Source organism: Equus caballus, chromosome 4 (assembly GCF_041296265.1).
Source record: "Equus caballus isolate H_3958 breed thoroughbred chromosome 4, TB-T2T, whole genome shotgun sequence".
NCBI classification, from domain to species: domain Eukaryota; kingdom Metazoa; phylum Chordata; class Mammalia; order Perissodactyla; family Equidae; genus Equus; species Equus caballus.
The window spans coordinates 84,752,791-84,770,103 of NC_091687.1; the positions used below are offsets into that span (position 1 = coordinate 84,752,791).

The 17,313-nt window shown below is 33.4% G+C and overlaps 1 protein-coding gene and 1 long non-coding RNA gene across 29 annotated transcripts in view; one reads left to right on the forward strand and one right to left on the reverse strand.

Annotated features, from left to right (window-relative positions):
• Positions 1–17,313, reverse strand: part of POT1 (protection of telomeres 1) — a 92,762-nt gene that overhangs the window by 10,794 nt on the left and 64,655 nt on the right. For all 28 annotated transcript variants that reach the window (XM_070265019.1, XM_023639601.2, XM_023639599.2 and 25 more), the window contains 6 exons: positions 17,041–17,196; positions 11,555–11,724; positions 10,380–10,468; positions 6,644–6,700; positions 4,376–4,532; positions 2,653–2,858 (listed from right to left, as the gene is read on the reverse strand). In XM_070265019.1, coding sequence (XP_070121120.1) covers positions 2,653–2,858; positions 4,376–4,532; positions 6,644–6,700; positions 10,380–10,468; positions 11,555–11,724; positions 17,041–17,196 — 835 coding nt within the window. The remainder of the gene's footprint in view (positions 1–2,652; positions 2,859–4,375; positions 4,533–6,643; positions 6,701–10,379; positions 10,469–11,554; positions 11,725–17,040; positions 17,197–17,313) is intronic.
• Positions 10,471–11,763, forward strand: LOC111773240 (uncharacterized). The gene is made up of 3 exons (XR_002807573.2): positions 10,471–10,518; positions 10,967–11,080; positions 11,563–11,763. It is a non-coding gene; the product is annotated as an uncharacterized lncRNA (long non-coding RNA).

The window sequence follows — 17,313 nt, forward strand, 5'->3', positions numbered from 1 at the left end:
AAGCAAAAAGAACATTGCCAAAAACTGTCAAATATGACTTTTTTCAGAACTCTAGAAATTAACCAAAGGCTTGCAACAATCCAAGGAGTGTTAATTTCAAAAGAAGTGGTAAGTCTTGGTAAGAAGAGCAAGCTGTGTGGCATTTTAACTTGCCCCGCTCCCATCCCTCTCTCCACAGCTCTGTGACAGCTGGAAACCACAGTTCTGCATGTCATACTGCAGTTAGATCCTAGTCTATGGTTAGAATTATAATACTCAGAAACATGATAAAATAAAAATAGCTTATATTTTGATGAAACTCTTTTAAACATTAAAGTGCTTTCACATACACTTTCATTAAAAAGCTATGTATGGGCCGGCCTGGTGGTGCAGCAGTTAAGTGCACACATTCTTACTTCCTGGTGGCCCGGGGTTTGCTGGTTCGGAACCCGGGTGTGGACATGGCACCGGTTGGCACACCATGCTGTGGTAGGCATCCCATATATAAAGTAGAGGAAGATGGGCATGGATGTTAGCTCAGGGCCAGGATTCCTCAGCAAAAAAGAGGAGGACTGGCAGTAGTTAGCTCAGGGCTAGTCTTCCTCAAAAAAAAAAATAAAATAAAATAAATAAAGCTCTGTAAAAGTGTATTACTTTGGATGTACTTATTTATTCAATAAATATTTACTGGGAGCCAGTTACATGCCAGGTGTACTAACCTAGGTGCTGAAGATACACAGATTAAAATAAACACGGATCCTGTCCTGAGGGAGCTTACATTCTAATAAGGAAACAAATCTCTAAACAGACAGATATGACACAAATATGATACAAGCAGAAAAGCGCTGTATTGGAAGTTCACACGGTATGTAATGAAAACCACTCAAATCTGCCTGGCGAATCAGAAAAGTGCTTGGTACATGTAGGTGTCCATTAAATATTTCATATAAACTGGTGAATAAAGGGAATCATTGAGTTTACTTCTGGAGATGTACTAGAGCAGAAATTCTCAGGAGAATAGCAATGGAATGGCAAAGAGGCACAGAAACATGTTCTGTGTGTAGGAATTGCCACCAGCTCAACATGGCTGGAGGGTGGAATGGGAACTGAGGAATGGCAGAAGATGAGACTGAAAGTTTGTGGGATGAGTAGTAATTAAAGATAGAATTGGGAGCTAAGGAGACTTTTTATTCAAGCTTTCTTTGGACCCTCAAGGCCAACTTGGCTTCAGCATAGAATTCTGTGGGAGGCAGGATAACACAGGAGGACCCAAAGGCATACGTGACACCCTCTTAGCTGGCCCTACAAGGACCATTCTTATAGAACCCGATAGAACTATGGCTTTATGCTATTTTTAGGGCATATGAATAGTCTTATTCCATTTTTTGTGTGTGTGCCTGTGTCTGTGTCTATCTGTTTTTGTTTTTACATCTCTCTCCTGGTACGGATTAAAATATTGCTAGTGGAACAAGATACCGCATCCTACTCATCAAAGTGGCTAAGTTTTTTAAAAACCCAGTATATGATGATGTGGGTAGGGGAACAGATAATCTCACATGCTGCTAAAGCATATGCACACTAGGATAACTTTACTAGAAAGTAATTGGGCAATATTTACTTAATTCCTTGTGCCCCCATAATTACACTTCATCCAGGGGGGAGACAAAAGTTTGTCACAGAGTTACTATGTTAAAAAACAGAAAACACTTAAGTTCCACCACTTACTATCTGCATTGGGAAAGACATTTAACTCATCTGCGGTTCAGTTTTCTTATGTATAAAAAACAGCTTATAATAGTACCAAATGCATAGAATTATGAATGATGATTAAATGAATTAATACATAGAAATTAATTAAAATAGTTTCTGCTACGCTATAAATGTATTATACAAGAAGTGTTCATGAAAATGATACAAATGTTTATATACATATGTATTCATATATACACATTTTCTAAAATGATTATGTATTACTTTTAACAATAGAAAAATATCAGTAATAAAAATGATCATAATTCTTTGTACTAAAGGTCAGCTCACATAAAATGAAACTATTCTCTAACAAATTAAAGATGATGTTTTCCTTTTATTCTGGAATATTATTAAGGAAGAAAAGTCTCAAGGAAAATCATGAAACTAAATCTGGCATGGGAAAAATATGTAGTATATATACTAGGGAAAAATAAGACAAAAATGGAAAGGAAATGAATAAATAAAAATGAATCAAAGCTTCATTCTTTTAAAACATGCCAAGTTATCTTTACCTGTTTCAAGGGTCCCTTTCTTGAGTTAGATATCAATTGATGACTCATTCTATTTTTATGAAACAACAGTGACATCCAGAGGCCAAGATAATAGCAACTGTACATAAGAAGGACCTCTTGATTATCACTAAGTTCAACAATCACCTTGGATCTGATTACGATTACATGCAGAAATCCAACATTTGAGTTTAATGTATGATTTCAAAATGTCATTCAGATAAATTTATAAATATGTGTGCATGTAGATATCTGAATTGAATTGTTTTATACAATATATTCCATTTTATGGAATTTAACAATATTTTGACTTTATATGTCCTAGGTTGCCAGTAAAGTATATTTAACAATAATTATAGAAAGACATAAGCGAAAGCTGTATTCTAATAAAACAGTAACTTAAATATCTTACCTTCTATCAAAATTAGACAGTCATTTGAAAGTGGAAGAATACCATTATTTTTCACAAAATGAACAGCTACTTTTCGTTCTCCTTGATCTTTAGTGGTCCAGATTTTCGAATCATATAATAACGTATTCTGTAATTTGGTATCCGGGGTTTTAGTTGCAGCCTCTTGCAAAATTATATCCAAATCACCCTCACCTGGAACTTCTTGCCTAAAATTGACAATGAAATTAACACATTTGGTGTAAGCTTGGAAATTCAAATCTAACAAATTATCCAATTAAAAAAATTGGCTTATATGCCAATGAGTCAACTGATTATTTTAAAACATGGAGATAATTCACTTTGCAGATTAAATGAATCAATAGAAATATATTTGATGATATTTCATGATTAAGCAGATCCATACTATAGTAATATTAACCACTGAAATTTCCTTGCCTGGCTTTGTGATACCAAGATTGCTTATAATTATTTCTAGCATCAATTTGTTCACCTCTGTAAGGGAACGCTAAACTCTCCAGTGGGAGAAAAAAATGAAGAAGCCCTGTCTTCACTCCAGTTAAATATCCACTTGCCATCTAAGTAATCTCACTTTCATAGGGCGCCTACTTTACAAACCAATATTCCTTTTGATTCCTTTTAATTTAGAATAATAATTTTAAAAAGTCTGATGGTAAAGTACGATGCAGTAGAAATGGCATGATCTGGAGTCAAAAGGTCTATGTCCTTGTTCTGATTCTGTCACCAAACAGCTGTGTAACTTTAGCAACCTTTCTGAGACGATTGCTTATTTGTTTGAAAAACAATCATGGACAGGAGTTTTGTTTGGCAAAGCTATATGATTTCACAGAATTTGATAATACTTCAAGAATTATCTAAAATCTGTATTTATATCTTAATTCCAACTACCATTTTAAGCTCAAATGAGAAGAAGACAGTCCCTCATTTTATTTAAGGAGATCTGATGATCAAAAATCTCCACTAATGGTATTATATTTAGATTTTGGAGGGGAAAATTTTGTATATTAGTCTACACAGAAGCACACACAAAACAATATATACACCACAAATATAATGGAGATGTATATATATTTACATATTACATATTTAGAGGGCAGAGAGTCCAATTACAGAAAAAGGGGGAAGAGGGATTAAAAATAATTTTCAGAATATGTCTTCAGCTAATAAGTATATATTCATTCTAATATCTTATAAATTTACTTGTATACTTACATAATAATTGGTGTTTGGAATAAAGACTTTGAGATACTGAGAAATTCCTAATTACTAACAAAAACTTAAGTTATATTTACTTTATTGTAGTTATTAAGCAAGAAGAAATATTTCCAACAAGGCTTTTCTATATTACTTAAAAATTTCAACGAAGCAGAATTTTATTTAAGAATTTTCATTAATAACGATTTACTTTTAAGAAGATTTTGGTGATAAATGAAAAAGTCTCCCCAAATATTTTTATAGTTTGCATTTATCAGAGCTACTAAACTGAATTGAAAATAGCACCTACTTTTATTTATTATTATAAGCAATACCAGAAGGATTTACTTTCTAAGAATTTAGTATTTTCTCTTAAAAACATTACCATTCTTTCAAATACAATACATAAAGGCAGAATTTAGTCCTTGCCAGGACTTAATCTGATATATATGAAAGCGTATATATACAAACATGAAATGAAAACTTCTGTTTTACTATGGAAAATACTTACAGTGAATGACATTTAGAACAATGAAGTTTAACGGACTGAAAGAGTCTTCTGGGCTTATAAGACCTCAATTTTGCTCGAATTCGATATTGTTGAGGAGCCTTTTGTTTCAAAATAGCACATAGTGGAGTTTTCTCCAAATATTGATGATCTGTAAGTACTATAAATAATTTTTAGATTAAGTTAGGATAATCTACAAAAGTGATAAGTATATTTATGATATGAATCCCCTTGAACCAAATATATACAACAAAATCTAATTAAGTTGCATTAATTGTGAACCTTGTTAACATTTTGCCACATTTGATTTATCATCTCCATCTGTCTTTCTCTCTCTCTCCATATATATAAACCTTACAGATACATGATTCATATATATATAAATCCCTTGAGAATAATTTCCAGACATCATGCCCCTTTATCCCTAAATACTTCAGTGTGTATTTCATAATAAGAAATTTCATTGACATATCAACAGTGCAATTTTCCACATCAGAACATTTAACATTGTTGTAATATTATCACTGAATCAAAACACATTATTAAAATTTCTCCGGTTGTCCCCATAATGTTCTTATTTAGCATTTTATTTTTGCGTCCAGGATCCGGTCCTGACCGTGCTTTGTATTTATTTTTCCTGTCTCTCTGGATTCCTTTAATGTAGAATGGTTCCTCGGCTTTTCTTCGTCTTTCATGACATTGATATGTTTGAGGAGTAGAGGCCATTTAATTTGGGTGTGTGTGGTTTTCCGCATGATCAAACACAGATCATGCATTTTTGGTAGGGATACTACTATATAAGTGATATTGCGGCCTTCTTAGCACATCACGTCAAGAAGCACAGGGAATAGTGTTTCCATTCCTGGGGATGCTGACTTCACGCAGCTGGTTAAGGTGATGTTCAACAGGATTCTCTCCTATAAACTGATTATTTTTCCCCTTTATAATTAATAAGGAAGTACTTGGGAAAATATAAATATTCCAATCTTCATTAACCATTTACGATCCCACTACTTTAGGATCTATTGATTATTCACAACTAAATCAATTATTACTATCGTGGTTGCAAAATGGTGATTTTTTTTTCCTAACTTCATCATTCCTTTTACATTTATTAGTGGCCATTCTATTTTAAGTGAGAGCTTTCCACTCAATTTATTTATTTGTTTGTTTTGTTCTTTTATTTACTATTGACATAGACTAATGGAGTCCTACTTTATTCAACAGCTCTATTCCATCACTAGTATTTTTTTATTTTGATGCTCAAATGGTACCAGATTTGACATGTTCTGTTCCATCATTAACCAAGAACTTCTTTATTTTCTGGCACAACAAGATGTTCCCGACTCATCTTGTAATTCTCCTGTCCTAACCCTGGAATCTGCTATTTCTCCAGAAAGCCCTGACTCCTTTTAAGGGGAAATACTATTTATAAACCAAGATCTGGGCACTGAGTGTGCTCAGTGCTACTGGATGCCATTGTTTCTGTGCTCTTTCACTGAGAGCTAGGATATCTGCGCACACATGGTCATGCCTATATTTAAGACACATGTCCCTGCATATGTATGAATAAGTATGTGAGTGAATGCATATATACAGACATCCATATCTACTTCTGTATCTATCTATAAAACCATGAGTATATACTGATATTTTCAATTCCAATACAATACTACAAGCTTCCTTCTTCCAGCCTTCCCCCATTTCACAGTTATACGTCCTTTCTCCAATAATGAGAAACTCATATTTTATAATAGGATATTATAGAACTTTATTTAATAGACTTGTGCTTAAAAATTTTTTTTCTTAAATTTTTTATATCTTAGATGAAGTAACAGAAGAAGGGCATCTAAAAGCTTTACCATCATTGCTAACATTAAAGTTTTGGGGCATGTGCTAAGGAGTTCCTTTCTGGATACACTGCTAAAGGCACAGTGTGAACCGATCAAAATTAATGTCATATAAGATATTTTACATTCTTAAACTAAAAATAAGCCCCACTAGACTGTTAAGTAGTTGAACATGTTTTATAAACCTAACAGACACATGACTTAAGATACATATTCAATGCAAAAACATGTATCTTTCTGGGTTCCATTTTATGTCAGTTAGGATGAGGTAGAGGAATAAAAGATGAATATGGATATAGTTTTTCCCTCATGGAAATCTGCTCTCAAGATTAGGGAAGAATGAATTAGTTGATAAAGGTAAGGACAGACTTTACTATGTACACTATTATGCCCATATTTCAAAAATGAAACAAGGTCTTACTTGTAGCCGACAGTTGTTGACATCTTTCTACCTCATACAGTGATACTGATCCAGAGCCTATAGGAAAGAGAAAGAGAAAAGAATCAGACAGTTTTAAAATCCATTAAAAATTCAATGTGGCACTGAAAACTATGAAACATTGCTGAGAAAAACTGAAGAAAATCTGAACAAATAGTGAAATGCCATGTTCATGGATTAGAAGGCTCAATATTGTTAAGATATCAATCCTTCCCAAAACGATCTGTAGATTCAATACAATCCTAACTAAAAGTACAGAGGCTTTACTGTAGAAAGAAACAAGATTCTATAATTCACCTGGAAATGCAAAGAATCTAGAATCTAGAATGTAACCTTGAAAAAGAACAAAATTGAAGGACTTATACTACATGACTTCAAAACTTACTTTAAGCCATAGTAATCAAGACAATATGGTACTTGCATAAAGACTGACAAACATAAACAGAATTCATTTTTGAAAGCCCTATTAGAAATAAACCCACATTTATGTGGTCATTTGATTTTTGATAAAAGCAAGGTAATCCAAAGGGGAAGCAAAACTCTCTTCAACAAATGATGCTGCAACAACTGGAAATTAGTGTGAGGGAAAAAATGTGCTTACTTCACACCTACTACTAAATATTGAACGGAAAGCCCAGAAATAGATCCACATTTATTGCCATTTGATTTTTGACAAAGACACCAAAGTCATCTTACAGAAAAAAGGAAACAAACGGTGCTACAACAACTGGAAATTCTTATTTAAAAAATTGTCTACCTCATATCATACTACTAAGCATTATTTAAAAGGAACAAACTGTTGATATATGCAACTATATGGACAGGTGTCAAAAACAGACAGTATGTACAAGAGTACACAATATATTATTCCATTTATTTGAAGTTCTAGAACAGCCACAATTAATCCACAGTGGAAAAACATCAGAACTTCTGGGAGGAGGAGTGATGGGAAGGAGCATGAGGCAGCTTTCTGCAACAAGGGTGATGTTCCAGATTTTAAGAGGGATTTAAGTTACTCAGGTTTATGTGTTAGGCAAAACTCAGGGAACAGTACATTTAAGTTGTCCATTTCACTGCACATAATTTTAACTCAAAAATAAAAAATAATCCGAAAAAATACTGAACTCTAGTTAATGATGTTCATTCTAAAGTATTTAGGAGGTGCACTTATGTCTGCAAGTTACTTTGAAATGCATCAAAAAATAAGATGGACTGATGGATTAAAAGAGAGGTAGATAGAGTAAAACGCTATTCAGAGAATCTAGGTAGTGCCTATATGAGTGTTCACTATACAACTGTTTTAACTTTTCTGTATGTTTGGAACTTTTTATCATGTTGGAAAAATATATTGTGAAAGAAATAAAGGGAGAGATGGCTAAAATAATAAACTTACTAAATTTAATAGGATGATGATGAACATCATAAAATAGGATTTTACTTTAACAAGAAAGTATAACTATAACAGAGCAGTAAGTTTTAATAATGCTTTCTAAAATGAAGAACTTAAGACTTAAAAAAATCCATATTTCGCAGTTACTTTAGCTTACTTTATTGTATTACATATAATAGCATATTATGTTTTTATAATTTATTTTGTGCCTCACATACAAACATATGCATTACTTGTCCTTATTCCTCAACATCACTAATAAATGGCACAAGAGTCCACAGCAAGAGAATTTGAATGGACATCTCAAGCTGGCAAAGAACAATTTCACCGAATCTGATTATTTAATATCTGCTGTTCCGTAGGAAGTGAAAACAATGGCAAAACCTTAAAAGTAGTCAAATAATAAGAAAATAAGAGAAAATATGTGCCAAATATATACACAGTCTGCCACAAGCTGATAAGAAAAACATTACCTAACAGAACATCAGGTAAAGGATAAGAGCAGACAATTCAAAGAAGAGAAAGTAAAAGGGGCCAGCACATACACAATTCCAAGTTTCCAAGGACTCAGGGAAACTAAATAAGACATTACCTCACACCTGTCAAATAGTCAAAAATTACATATACTGTTAACCTCCAATACTGCTGAGAGTGTGAGAAAGGACAGTTTCCTGCACTGTTTGCATATGCATCCTATGACATCTTGGCCTATAATCTGGCAGTGTCTATTAAAAGGAAAGATGGGTTTACCCTTTGATCCCTCAACCCCACTTTTAAGAATTTATTTTAGAGAAATACAAGCATGAAAGTACAATTGTTCAAGGACGGTTATTAAAGCATTATTAGCAAGAGCAAAAAAGTGAATGCCTATCAAATGGAAAACGGATGAATTTATAACACTAGATTCATATTATAAAATACTATGCAATTACTAAAAGAATGAATTTGAGTTATATTAAATAGACCATAAAGAGGTCTATAATATATTGTTAAAGAAAGCAACTGTATAGTATGGTTCTGTATACATAAAACTTTTAAACAGAGGAGAAAGTCATATTTGTTTACATACAGGTCACATATATTTGTATAAACATGAAGTGCTGAAGGAATCACTCTGTTAACATGACCTCAAGGAGTGGGCGTAAAGGCATGGGAAAGCTATGTAATTCGATATTATGACATGTATTACTTTTGTAATTTAAAAATCTTTGTAAAAAAAGAAAGATTTCAAAAAGTGTAATTATGAATTATACCGTCTGCAAATGATTGTCAGTTGAAGTAAATTGGCCTCCTAATGGTAGTTCAGGTAATCACAGATCCGGCTAAAATATCATCACTAAGGTGCTAGTATATGTAGAGAGTTTTAAGGCAGAGAGAATAAAGAATAAATATAAAATATGTACAAAAAATCAAATAGCCTGCATTTGAATCTGACCGGCTTTGCCATCAGTGAACAATTAAATAATGCTGTGCAAACTATATGGCCCACATCACTCAAAGCCTCAGTTTCCTTTCTGTACAAGGGGAAAATTAATATCAACCTGACAGGAGTGCTGTTAGGATTAAACAATAACGCATGTGTGCCTACCAAGCCATACATGTTAATTTTACTGCTTATCATTATTAATATAGAAGGAGAGTAAACAATAATAAAATGCTTCCTTGGATCATAGAAGGCAAAGAGTTAGATTGTAAAAAATGATAACGGGATAAAAACATGATATAGATGCTAGGTCCCAGAATGTACAAACAGACATTAAGACAAAGTGGTAAAGGAAAAAATCTTACAGATTGAGAATTTTAAAATTTAGATTTGAATAGTCACCTATTCAGGTAGACAACAATATAAATACACAACCAATTGTTTGTTAATATCTCATAATTAGGCACTTGATTGACTCAGTAAAAACTGGGGACGATGTATACCTCTAAGACATGTATGATCAAAAAATACTTAGGCTGTTTGAAATAAAGCAGGAAAAACAACCTTTGTTCTTTTAGAAACTGACAAACAAACAGTTGCCTGGAAATTAATACAGATTTTTAATAAATAAATGCACACATACATATATATATTTACATAAATACTACAGATATCACAAATCAAGTAATCCCTACCACCCCAATTTGAAAATGTAATTACACAATTAAGTGAGGAATAATGTTTACCTTCATATAGGATACAGATAAAGGTTTAGCGTGTTGCTTTACAATGAATACAATTTAACAAAAACAGCAACAGAGATAAGAAGATATTTAAAAAGAAGATGAATGTTGATAAAGCCATTTTACTTAGGAGAAACTGTCAATGTTAAAAACTGTCCTTACTTGAAACAGTTGGAAAGCTGTCCTCACGTTCTGATGGACAGATACCCTCTGAACACTGATTGGCTGTCAAATCTGCAGATTCTAAAACCCTATAATGGGAAGAATGTAAGTTCAAACTGCATAAAACGAAGTCAATATGGTCAGTTTAGCTCTAACCATAGAAACCAAAAACCCACTGAAATTGTATAAAAAATTGTATGTGTGTGTAAGCATTCTTCAGTAGAATGTCTACAGCTTTTATCAGACGATCCTAGGGGTCTCAAGGACCCCCCCAAATTTTAAACAACCAGACTCTAGAAAGATACAAATGAAACAGTGGGATGATGAAATATTGCAAAGAAAAAGAAGCTGGGAATTGAATGGATAACAATCTGAATCAGAAAAATCTCAGTCTATAGATTCAACAAGTGAAATACTATGCTGCTGTATATTGCAATGACAAATAAAGTAGTGACACTGATATAAGATCATTAAAACAGCTAATTTAATTGACTTTAAAGTCATACTTATTTCAATGTATTCAAACTTAGAAAATAATTACTTCATTTCAATTTACTGAACAGGATATTTTCTATATCTCTTTGAAGGTATGCAGAAGATTTATTTTTATTTCTCTAGAATACCGGTCAAAAGTTTCTATCCAGAGTGACCAGTAGGAAAACTTCAAGAAAAAGAGAACTCCATGCATAGCAGGATTTAAGGTATGATTCACGTTCTGGGCACATTTGAAAGTTTGAAAAATATGATAGCCTAAAATTCTTCTGGTACTTGTTTTATCAGTAATAGGCACTTTAGAAAGGTAATATTTTTTCATGGCAGAATTAAGTATGTTTGTTTTCCAAATTTTAGCTAAACTCCAGTTTCCACTGTTTGTTGCTGTACTTGGAGAATGTGGCAAATAGTAGGATAGCAAAAGTACAAAGAGTAGATACTGGAAAACTCAGACTATAACTTGAGCTCTGCTACTATTTAGCTATTTGAACCTACAATCACTTGATTTCTGTTTCATTTGGTTCACCTATTTTAAGAAATGGATAGTGGCATAGAAGGCTATGAGGAAAAATTACAAGGAACCGATTGGACCCCTCCTCCCCAACTCAGAATAGTATTATTTTAGAAATCAGCTTAATTAATACCTTATTTAGAATTTCTAAATAGTTATATAACATGCTTACTTTTTCAGCTGATCCACATCAGAGTTACTTTCTGGCAAGACTCTGATTCCCCGACCATAACTGGTACCTCCATGGAGATGAAACTCAAGAGCTAATGATGTTGCCTGGTTCTCCGAATTCACTGACTGAAGTTTGGTATGGAGACTATAAATTCTAAGAAAGCTTCCAACCTAAGAATAAATTATTTATTATTAGAAAATGAAGAAAAAGTCAAAGAATTTCTGATACTCAAAATATTTAACAACCAATATGGGGCAGAGACCAACAACCAGAGGCCAATCAGAAAGGATACTGGTATGTGATACAGCTATGTACTGAATACCAGGCCCAAGGACACCATGTGTATCAAAACCAAAACATGTGTGTGTATGTACATATGCATGCATGTATACATACATGTATATATACATATTTTTTCAAATGTAAGAGATATTTCCATTTCAGAGATATTAAAGTGTGAAATAAGATTGAGTCTTAGCACTGATAAAATACAGTAGTTAAGACACCCATTGCCGAAATCAAATCCAAGCCTTCTATTTGATTAAGAAAGCTATTTAAGGTTTCTGAAAATAACAAGCTTTAACAATGTTAAGATTTAATTAAATATCACTAAAGCACTCTCATTAGGAGAATAAAATAAAACAATTTTAAACGTGCTAGTATATCAAAATAATAAACATCCCCCCATCGCACAAGTTCTATGGAAAGAAAAGTTTTGTAATAAACAATTTGTATTTGTACACTATAATGTGAAACACACTCTATGACTTCAAATATAGGATTAAACCAATTATAGTTTTGAACTAAATGTTCTATAGTTAATTTTAGATGTTTTGCTAAACTTAGTCTTAAAAATGTCTTCATGAGTATTTGATATTCTTTTAAAGTAGAAGACTTAAAATGAGACAGATGCAGAATGTTTATCAAAGAAATTGACAGCTACTCAAAGGAAGAAGCCATCTAACCTAAATCACATTTATTTATTTATTTTTTTAAAGATTTTATTTTTTTCCTTTTTCTCCCCAAAGCCCCCCGGTACATAGTTATATATTGTTAGTTGTGGGTCCTTCTAGTTGTGGTATGTGGGATGCCGCCTCAGCGTGGCTGAATGAATGGTGCCATGTCCGCGCCCAGGATTCGAACTGACGAAACACTGGGCTGCCTGCAGCGGAGTGCGTGAACTTAACCACTCTGCCACGGGGCCGGCCCCTAAATCACATTTATTTTTATGAAGCTTTCTAAACAAAAGGAGTTACCAAGGAGAGAGTTTAATTCACTTGCATAAAGCAGCACTGACTGCTGATGACTGTGGGACTAACATTCTCTTTTTCTCCTACAAGGTCAGGATTGAGTAACAGTGGTGAGATTCTATGTAACAGAAAGCTACAGAAGACGGAATATTAAAGAAGATGAGGTCGTAAACCAACCTCCCACCTCCGCTTATTGCTGTTTCAGTTAATCACCCTCTGGATTTGATGGGGGAAGAGGGGAGAAATAAAAGAGTAGGGGGGAAATCCACACTCCCAGATGCTCCTCCTTCATTCTCAAGGGTCCATTCCCATCCAGTCCTGGGTTTTGTGAGGAGAAGGGAAGGCATTTAGCCTTTTCTTCTCTGACTTTTTCCACTGACGCTTACATCATAGCAGGGGAGCAGGGTAGAGAGTCAGAGAAGGAAAACACAAAAAGAAAAAGGAAAAGAAGACAAAACTGATCTTCCTTATGGTCTCCAAAGTAAGACACTGGAAGAAAATATAAAACAATCTACTTCTAATTACTTTTATTCTTATTCTTTTTGAATGTTTATCATTCTGTGATTCTTTTAAATATACATAATATCCTAGTACAGTACATGTATATAGTCTACAAAGGACTTAATAGGTTCAAACACATGGAGAAAGATGCCATATTCATAAATGAAAAGCTTCAACACTAAAAAGACAACAATTTCCCCAAATTAATTAATCTTTAAGATCAATGCAATTTCAATCAAAATCCCCAGTGTGTTTTAAAGGAACTGGAAAAGCTGATCCAAAAATGTATATCAAAGAGAAGAGCAAGTCAATTTTGAAGACTAAGCTGGGGGGGGGGGGGAGCTTCTCTGACCTATGGGTTATCACTTAAAAATAAAGGTATAATAATTAAGACAGTCTGCTATTTAATGCAGACACAAGTATAAACATGGATAAATCTTAATATAATGTCAGAGGTAAAAAGCAAATTACAGAATGATACATATACTATATGCATTTTTCAGACAAAAGAACATAAAATAAAAACATAATAAACGTAGGTGCACATACCTACATGTTAGGTTAAATGGAAAGAGGATACTGGGGAGCAAAAAGCAAGAACAAGCAGAAGTATAAACAAGGTTCAACATGTAGAGCTTTATTTCTTAAAAATTAAAAGTACCTGAAATAAGTGTGGCAAAACAATTAGAAATGTTAAATTTAGATGGCAGGCACACGGGTGTTTACTATACTATCTTCTCTACTATTGTATTTCATAATAAAACAAAATTTAAAGACCAAGAGAGAATTTATTTATATAAATAGGCCATAAAGATGACAAATTGTTATTTCCAGAAATTCCTTCTGGAGGCAGCATTGTATTTTTTTAAGATTGCTAAATACACTACGAAATGTGCCAGATGCTGTATTATCATAGACAAATACTGTTTAGTCTTATCAGTAATGTGATAAGATTCCAAAAATTAAAAGTGAATCATAACCAGAAAATTATGAGAATATACTTTAAAAAATTGTTATAAAAGCCCACTTCAATACAGAAACATTAAAAATAAAGCAAACCAAACATAGGTATTAATAAATCAGTATCCCTTTAAAAATACACTTAAATATTCCTTACAAACTATCAAGAATTTCCCTTCAGGTTTAATATTTTAAATGACCTATATATGTCTAAAAATAACCAAACTACAGCTCTTGGGTCACTGAAGGCCAAAACATAAATATGACTGTGTATGTTTTATAGTTATTTTCAAACTGTGTCAGGCTAAGACTGGGGATTGAAAATACACTACTTTAATTTTTAGACAAAAGGTGTGAAACATCAGTTTGTGTGTTTGTGTGTGCTTGTGTAAAATATTTAGGGAATGAGATAACTCACTTAAAAAGCAAGATTTAGGAAAAATGTTGAGGGCAACATAGGCTATAAAATGTATTTTATATAAAAATCAATTATATTATACTTTATAATTGTTTTAACTGTACTCTTTGTTAAAAAAAAAGACCCCACATTTTTCCCCATTCCTATACAATAAAAATACATGTGTTCCATATATTTTGGTATAAAAATGCAATTTTAAGCAGTTGTCTTCAAGTGCTGATAAGAATTCATTTGCATCAACGTCACCTGACTCTGGGGATGTCTTAAATTAGTATGAAATTGCATAGAGGTTGTCTCAGAACAAATAAATGTGGTATCAATATACACTAAACAAAAGCCTAAAATTATATTATTTACACATGGAGAAAATCTTTTTCCTTTTCCTATTATACTGCAGATACATAATATAATGTCATGGTATCTTTAGAAAAAAATTAAGTAGCCTACATTTTCTTAATTATGTGTTCAGAGCACCCTCTAGTGCGTGAGATAAAGCAGACAATAAAAAGGGAGATGAAAAAAAAATCTGAAAAAAATTCACAGCACTCATTGATTCATTCATTCTCCAGCAGATATTATTATTTACTTCATCCTCACTACATCGAAAGCACTGTGTGAGGTGCTGTCAGGACTTGGGCAAAGGAACCAGGACAAGTGAGGGGAACGTAAGACCTATAGAAGCAGAATAGGGAAACAGAAGGGAATTCAGTGGTGAGAGTAAAATCTAAACCGTAAATCTTTCCCATTCACAAAAGAATGCTATCTGTATGTTAAAAAAAACCTTTACAATTGGCTTCGTCATTACATTTATTTTTGAAATAATACTAATTGATGTAGATAAAATCAGGAGAAAAGCATCAAAAATATATCTTTAACCGTCAATTTTCTCTGCTACATCAAGTGTGAACATGTACACACACAAACACACACACATACATTAAGGACAAGAAGTGCAGTTCTCACCTTCCTGCCCTGACTTTCACCTAATACATTAACTTGAGTCGGGTGGGCTTATTTGCAACACAGTTTACAAGGAGAAGTATTTCCTCGTCCAAGAACATTTATTTACAGAGGGAAAATGGGCCCTAAAATTCACATCTAAAAAAACCCACAATGCACTTTTACTGTTTTCTTCCTACCAGTCAGCTGTATAACTCCCTAAAGGTAGGACAGAAGCTATTTGCAATAAAAAAAAAGTCATTTCTTTATACTGCTCAAGAGGACTAGCTCTGGAAACACACTGTAGATCTGAATACTGGCTTCACCCAACAAGCTGTGAAACCTGGGCTTACCCTCTGAGCGCCTGTTTACTCACTTGGAAAACAGGAATGATGACAGTCCGACTGCGCAGGATAGTGCTAAACACAGAGGATGTGCTTAACAAATGATATTTTGATACCATTCTTTGCTAGAAAGGATACTAGCAAATAAAAGAGAGAATGAAATAGACAAAAATATTCCCTAAAATATCATGAATAAGCAATAAGTGCCAATCTCTGCAGTGAACTTTTACCTAAACAACTATATCTCAAAAACAGTGGGCAAATTCTACTAAACTGTACAGCACACACATGGACACACAGTTTATGATGAACACTGCAGGCGGATAACAATTTCTTAAACTAATGAGTACAAAGTTACTGGCTAGATTTTATCAAACCAATTCACAAAGTTTACAAATATTTAAGAATAAGTTTACAAATATTTGATATACCCTTTGTCATTTTATTTTTTTTCCTTAAGATTGGCACCTGGGCTAACAACTGTTGCCAATCTTCCTCTTTTTTTTTTAATTTTTTTTTTTTTTAAGGTTTGGCACCTGGGCTAACAACTGTTGACAATCTTTTTTTTTTTCTTTTCTGCTCTATCTCCCCAAACCCTGCCCTGTACACAGTTGTATATCTTAGTTGCAGGTCCTTCTAGTTGTGGGATGTGGGACGCCGCCTCAACGTGGCCTGACGAGCGGTGCCATGTCCGCGCCCAGGATCCGAACCCTGGGCTGCCACAGTGGAGTGCACAAACTCAACCACTCGGCCACGGAGCCAGCCCCACCCTTTGTCATTTTAAAACAGTATTATCTTGCAGAATAAAATTTTTCTTTACTATTTCCATAGTAAAATTGGGTAAAACTGAAAGATATTCAGGAAACATTCTTTAATTTTAAAAGATTGTTCAAGCCATTATAATTTAACAGATATTCTAATAATTTCTTTTAAACACACATTTTACAAATTAAAAATTAATGAAAAAATAAGTTTGGAGTTAACTTCTAGAGCCCAAATATCACCTATAAATGTGATTGACCCCCAAAATTTATAAAAACACAAAACAGCAAACATGTCCACTACGCAACACACCTTCAGAGACTTTGCCACTTGAACATGGTTGTCGTACACTACAATGTCTATGGACAGATTCTGCAGCCGATGGAGGTGATTTAAATCGCCTTCAAGAACAAGGTCTTGTATTAAGACTCTCCAAGACGGGAACGGGGGCCTGGTGCCATCCCATACCTGCCATAAGAGGGTAAAGCCAAGTTTAATGATCGTCTTGTAAAATTGTGGAGGCAGAATTTTATTTGCTGGTAATATAACTTAAAAGTAATTTTAAATGTATTCCCCCAAATATCT